Source organism: Montipora foliosa, chromosome 1 (assembly GCF_036669935.1).
Source record: "Montipora foliosa isolate CH-2021 chromosome 1, ASM3666993v2, whole genome shotgun sequence".
In the NCBI taxonomy this organism is placed as follows: domain Eukaryota; kingdom Metazoa; phylum Cnidaria; class Anthozoa; order Scleractinia; family Acroporidae; genus Montipora; species Montipora foliosa.
This window is the reverse complement of record NC_090869.1, coordinates 44,284,216-44,291,242: the sequence shown is the minus strand read 5'-3', so window position 1 is coordinate 44,291,242 and position 7,027 is coordinate 44,284,216. Positions and strand designations below refer to the sequence as shown.

Here is a 7,027-nt window from a genome sequence, read left to right as displayed (position 1 = left end):
CGACGCTAATTAGTGTCAATTGTAGTTTGACTTGTGACTGGGGAAGACTGGTTAATATTGCACACACGCGCTAAACAATTTTTTTTACTAGTAGAGAACTGCCGTCGCACGCACAGGAAAATAATTCCAGGCGAGGGAATGAAATAAATGACAACACAGGAAAAGACTGGTTAATATTGCACACACGCGCTGAAAACTTTTTTTTACTCGTAGAGAACTGCCGTCGCACGCGCAGGAAAATAATTCCAGGCGAGAGAATGAAATAAATGACAACACACACCAGTGTAAAGTTTTATTTAGACGTTGGCGAATAGGCCATTTCCGAGTTCATGCCTGCGTCCTCTTCAAGCGAGTCTAAGTGCAAAGTTTTTGTTATGAAAATAAGTTTTCATTCATATGTAAAGTAGATCTAACGCTTTGAAGAGGAGACATACGTGAACTCGGAAATGGCCTATTGACCAGTAGGACGTTGGCCAAGCGACTTAGGACGTTGGCGAAACGACCGGATACACTGACACGAGCTCCGCCTCAAACGTTTCTAACTCGTCCTCTAATTTGCACTACGAAGAAAATTCATCTGAATTCAAACATTATTTATCATACAACGCTGATAAGAAAAGGTTTAGCTGGAATGGAACCCTTGAAGAGCTTGAAAGTTTTGTCGATACAAAACTTTCGCGGCTAATCGATGATGGCGATAATGGCTTCAAGATAAAGAAGTCATACAACAACTCTAGTGCTATTCTAAAGCTACCGAATGTAACACTTAATTTCTACCGAAACACGAAGACGCTCCAAGTGCAAGCTAGGGAAAGCGGCTGAAGATGTTAGAGACATTCTTAATGAACTGATTGGAAATAATTTGCTTGTTGCGGATTCGGCCGAAGATACTGCTGAGTACAGCATCGACTCCGCTATGTTCAACGAAGAAGATATGTCTACAGCGAACAACACTTTGATAACTGACCAGAATGACCCTCAAACCTTTAAAAACGACATTGACAAACTTTGGAAAGCTATAGACGCCATTAAACGAAAATTTGAATTTCCCACGAATCTGTCCCAAGTGGATGCGTTGCAACGTGAAATTGATGAATACAAATTGAAATGCGCCGAGTACAAAGTAAAGATCCAAGAACTTCAACAACAAAAGGCAAGTCTGATGGAATCTATTAATATTCTTTCCTCGGATCAATCGGTAGGTTCACACGATCTACACGATCTACAACCTGCTTCTGATGACTGGCAACCTGTTTCGTCAAACAAGTCTAACAATCCTAGACGAGGGAAGAAGAAAAAGAAAGGCAAAGCCAGTTCCCAGAACCAGCAACTACAAACGGAAAGCAACGATACTAGTGAGAACGGCCAAGAGGAGCAAAGACCTAATGAAGGTACAATCATTGTTGGAGATTCGATTGTTGGCGCGTAACTGTGAGAAGTTTCCCCCATGGAGCATTATCTACAACCAAGCTTGGCTACAAAACCGAAGGCGATAATCCTCCATGTTGGAACAAATGATCTGAAAAATTCATCCTCTGCTCGGAATGTGGCGGAGAAAATCGTCAACCTGGGGAATATGATTGCTACAAACTCTCCTAACACTAGTGTAACCATTTCTGCAATTACACAAAGATCAGATGAAGAATTGCTCAAGAGGAAAGTAAAGGACTGCAACAAAGTTTTAAAAACATTTTGTAATCAGAATGGCTTGGGCTTGAACATCGACGAAACATGTCTGAACAATTACAAACTCCATCTTAACAAGAAAGGTATTGCTATTTTAGCAAGTAATTTTGTAAATAATATAGTTCATTGATACGATTCTTACTTGACAACTGTGGCGACACCTAACCTTGCTGCCACCTCTAGTGCCCGGATCAGGTCAACTCTAATGCCAAAGTGTCGCGGATTTAAAATGGCTAGTTTGAATATTACAAGTCTTTTGAAACATATTGATGAACTTCGTGCTTTTCTAAATGATCAAAACATTGACGGTCTAGCCATAAATGAAACCAGGCTAAATGAAAGTATTTCCGATCAGGAGGTTAAAATCCAGGGATATGATATAATTCGCCGTGACAGGTCAACAAATGGCAGGTTTGGTGGTGGCGTATGTTTTTACATTCGTTCAAACATAAACTATTCTGTCCGCTCAGATTTGGACAGTCGGCTCCTGGAGATGGTGTCAATTGAAATTCGTAAACACAACTCAAAACCCTTTGTTATTACTTCATGGTACAGACCTCCAAATTCACCCCATGAACTTTTCACGCATGCCAACACATTATTAGGCAAATTAGATTCTGAAAACGGAGAATATTTTCTCATGGGGGATCTAAATTGTGGCTTGCAATCCAAAGGCAATGTTAATGTGAAAGCTCTTGTAAACATAACAGACATTTATGGATTGGAACAACTCATTAACGAACCAACCCGAATTACACCTACTACAAGTACTTTAATTGATCTTATTTTCAAAAATCGGCCAGAGAATGTGTATTTTTCGGGGGTGTCTCATATCGCCGTAAGTGACCATAGTTTAGTTTATGCATATCGAAAAATTTCAATTCCCCTTTTCTCCAAAGGATTTAACTTGATAACATATAGACAGTTTAAACATTTTAATAGCGTAATTTCTTTTTAAGCGGACATTTTAGCCCAACCTTGGGATTTCATATGTGGAAGAGTACAGTACAGGTTATAAAAATGTTATAACATTTTGTTTTTGAAAATACAACACCAACACATGTTTTTGCACTACTATCAAAGCTTTGCAAGTCAAAGGCAACTGGATTAGATAATATTTCAGCGAAACGTCTAAGGGAATGTCCCGATGTACTAGCAGAATCTCTTACTCATACATTTAATCAATCCCTAATGACTGGCATCTTTCCCGATGAGTGGAAATCTGCCGCAGAGTCACTCCATTGTATAAAAATTCTGGGAAGCGCTCTGATCCGAAGAATTATCGACCAATATCAGTAATTCCAGTTGTGGCCAAAGTCTTTGAACGGATAATTTACGATCAGCTTTATCTTTATTTAACTAAAAACAACTTTCTCTCGTGCCATCAATCTAGTTTTCGGTCTTTGCACTCCACGCTCACAGCACTTATCGAAGCTACAGATAGCTGGGCAATGGATATAGACCGTGGTCTTGTTAATGCCGTAGTCTTCTTTTTAGACCTCAAAAAGGCATTTGATACAGTAGATCACGATATTTTGTTACGAAAATTGCAATACTATGGGATTTGCTGGACCAGCCATCAATGGTTTGCTTCTTATTTAGATAATCGAACACAGATTTGTCATCTAAATTCTTGTAAGTCAACTCCGAATTGTCTAAGATGTGGTGTTCCCCAGTGAACAATTTTGGGACCTCTTCTGTTTTTGGTATATATTAATGACTTACCACATTGTCTCACATATTCGGAACCCAGAATGTACGCAGATGATACCAGCCTGACGCTTGCCAGTACTGAGTAAGCATATAAATTATTGCCTTAATCACGACCTGAGTATATAATGTGTACGAATGGCTCTCTGCTAACAAGCTCACTCTAAATATGACAAAAACTGAGTTTATTCTTATTGCATCAAGGCAGAAGTTATCACAATTTACGGAAAGTCCCTCTCTTACTATAAACGAAAACGCAATAGAACAAGTAACCTCCGCTAAATCCCTTGGAGTTTATGTCGATCAAAATATAAACTGGGAGTGTCATATTGAAAATATCTCTAAGAAGATAGCTTGTGCCATTGGTGCAATTAAACGAATTCGGCATCTCACTCCATTTAATGTTCTGATTAAAGTTTATAATAGCCTTATTCAACCACATTTTGATTATTGCAGTGTAGTGTGGGGAAACTGTAACAAAGGCCTTTCTGAAAAACTGCAAAGGCTTCAAAATCGGGCAGCTCGCATCCTAATGTCTGCCAGCTATGATAGTAATTTGGATGATTTGTTCCGGGCACTAGGGTGGCGAAGACTCTACTATCAAAGATTGGAACAGAAGTCTATCATAATGTATAAAACATTACATGGTTTGACACCTGATCATCTGAGATCAAGATTTGTATATCGTGACAACGTAAGTGCTTATCGTTTAAGGAATACCGAAAATAAATTAGTTCTTCCACAACCCCGAACTGATTATCTCAAGAGAAGTTTTTTGTACAGTGGAGCTCAGTTGTGGAACAGCTTACCTGTAGACCTAAGACAAGCGTCTTCACTGACCGATTTCAAATCTAAGCTAAGTCGCCACAGTTTAAAGTAATATTTTAATTTTAAGTAAATTTTAGACACGAGCTCCACGAAAAGCAGAATTTTTATTTATTTCTTTTATTTGAATTGTTGTTATTAAATTTTATTGTAGTTAGGTAGATAGATATACTACTATACATAATGAAATAAATCAACTAATGGAAACACCGTGTATTCTCGGTTTTCAGCTGACGTCATAACCTTATGCAAATTAGGTTTCCGCCATTCTGGTGCCCCTGATTATAGGGAAATGTATGACATTTTGAGCGCTCACGTTCGAAGTCTTCAAATAATTCACCTTTCCAATGGATATTTCCCAAGAAAGCGACCCAAAATCACTCGACGAGGTACCAGTACTTTCATCCTACGCAAAAAAACCTCGAAAGCCACGTTCGAGAGCGCTATTTGAAGAAGATTTTTTGTCGTTTGCGTAGACCCAGCGGCCATTCGGAGCGATCAGTTTGGCTCCTCTAGAAGTCTCAGACTTGCTTTCCTAGTTAGTTTTAGAGACAAGCTACTATACAAACAAGCAGTTTAAGGCCTTCAAAATTTTGAAAGCGTACAACCAGATGATTTCTGGTTTCGTTGCGTCCGTTTAAGCAAGGGAAGGAAATCGCGGGCAAGATTGTTGTTGTTTGTGGCCAAGGTGACTCGGAAGTTTGACACTCGGCGTCGACCTTATCTGTATCAGTTTCCAGTTGGATTTCTTTTAATACCTTCGCTAACTGCTATGGCCGCCAGATGAGAAGAAAAGGCCTCCTCATTCCCTTTGTTTCGATGATTTCCCTCTTCTTCTGTCAAAGTACTTGGTCGATTAGAGTCTCAGTCCTTCACCTTGAGAAGGTGAGAAGCTTTTTTCCTTCGAAATTCGTCCGATTTCCTTCAAACTCAGTCAATTTGGGCGCTCCATCCCTCGCATTCGCCTGTCGAATTTCAGCGAAATCGAATAAAACGCCTCCGAGTTAGACATTTGCTAACCTGAGTATCACAAACGCCTGATACTCAGGTTAAATTCACCTCATTAAATATTCAAAACCGGAGCACCTCATTTGCATCGGGCATATTTAATGAGATGAATGTTCGAAGATGAATTTCTCCGCGACGTTGTGGTTTAATCGGTCGAAATTGAGCACACTTGTTCGAGGGGTTCAAGCGCTTCGGTGGTGTGAATTGGGAAGACATCGGTGGAAACCCGGCCGAGAAACGCTTTATCGAAAAAAAGCCAACTTTCGACAAATTCTGACTCGCTCGCCTTTTACCCTAAAACCCTGAACCAACGCGTGCTAAATCGCTGCGAAAGCTTTACAGGATAAAACACAACTGTTCACAGCAAAAGCCGTTACTGGCAATCACCGCAAAAGCTTTAATTGCTAAACCTGTAAAGACAATTTCAGCAAAAGAAGTCCAACCCCACACTTAAAGTTAAAATCTAACATTAAACCGTGAATCAATCGCTGCGAAAGCTTTTAAATTGTCCTTTGTTCGTTGTATCTGTCCCAGAGTAAGGCAGGCTTCCCAGAAACAAAGTCTTTCGATTTCGTGTCGTCTCGGCTTATCTGTGAAATCCACGCGTTTCGGCGATCTTCTGTCAGCTGTTTATAACTTTCACCGTTCTTATCAACAACGATAGGTATACGGAATAGACTAATACCTTCCTTGTTTCCAGATTTTACTCCACAGCCAGGTATTATACAGAGAACCATCGCACTACAACTCACTCATATCTCTCTCTACGCGTCTCTGTTTACGATTCGAGGGGCTCCACAATGGCGGTTAACGACGGTTGTCAAGGACTAAGGTCACGTGGGTGAAAACCAAGAATAAAAAAATCTTATCTTATCTCTTATCTAAGGGAAGAAGAGAGACCCTGGGGACGAGGCTGAGTCGACTACGGGACTGCGGACCGCGGTGGCAGTTCATTTTAGTGCTTGCCCTTCAACAGTTTTCATTCAACGACTACGGGACTGCGGCAGTTCATTTTACTGCTTGCCCTTTAACATGGTTCATTTATTTATTTCACACTATTTACATAAAATTAACATAGAAAGAAAAAAAAAGTCACAACACATGGTTACAAGATAAAATAATGACAGTACAGGTTATAAAATGTGTATGGTGGTCAAAGTAGCGAAGGCTTTCTAGTTGACCACCAGTTTTCATTCAACGACTACGGGACTGCGGACCGCGGTGGCAGTTCATTTTACTGCTTGCCCTTTAACAAGTTTCATTTATTTATTTCACACTATTTGCATAAAAATTAGCATAGAAAGAAAAATATAGTCACAACTCATGGTTACAAGATAAAATAATTACAGTACAGGTTATAAAATGTGTATGGTGGTCAAAGTAGCGAAGGCTTTCTAGTTGACCACCAGTTTTCATTCAACGACTACGGGACTGCGGACCGCGGGTGCGGTTCATTTCACAGCTTGCCCTTACACTTCTCTTTTCATTCATCGACTTCGGGACTGCGGACCGCGTTGGCAGCTTTTTTAAGTAGGTTATTGGTCGGCCGGGGATTCTGCAATTTCCGCACAGGTCCCTACTTCATTATGCATACACTCCTTTGTTTCAAGAAAACAATGGCGATAACAATAGACGTCCTTTGGGACTGTGGCGCTTTGTTCTTTCTTTTTAGAGGGGTTTTTTTTCTGTCTATATGGACTTAAAAAAAGTCGGTCGAACTTGTGTCTGAAATTCGGATCGAACACTTTTTCCTGCAATCTCGGCACTTTTCCTGCAATTTTACCCATTTTTCAGCAGA

At 40.1% G+C, this 7,027-nt stretch overlaps 1 protein-coding gene across 1 annotated transcript in view; it reads right to left on the bottom strand.

Moving 5' to 3' along the window:
• Positions 1–1,455: 1,455 nt before the first annotated feature.
• Positions 1,456–7,027, bottom strand: part of LOC137969430 (uncharacterized) — a 12,441-nt gene continuing 6,869 nt past the window's right edge. Inside the window, exon 3 of the mRNA XM_068815656.1 lies at positions 1,456–1,616. Within this exon, the coding sequence (XP_068671757.1) occupies positions 1,456–1,616 (161 nt within the window). The remainder of the gene's footprint in view (positions 1,617–7,027) is intronic.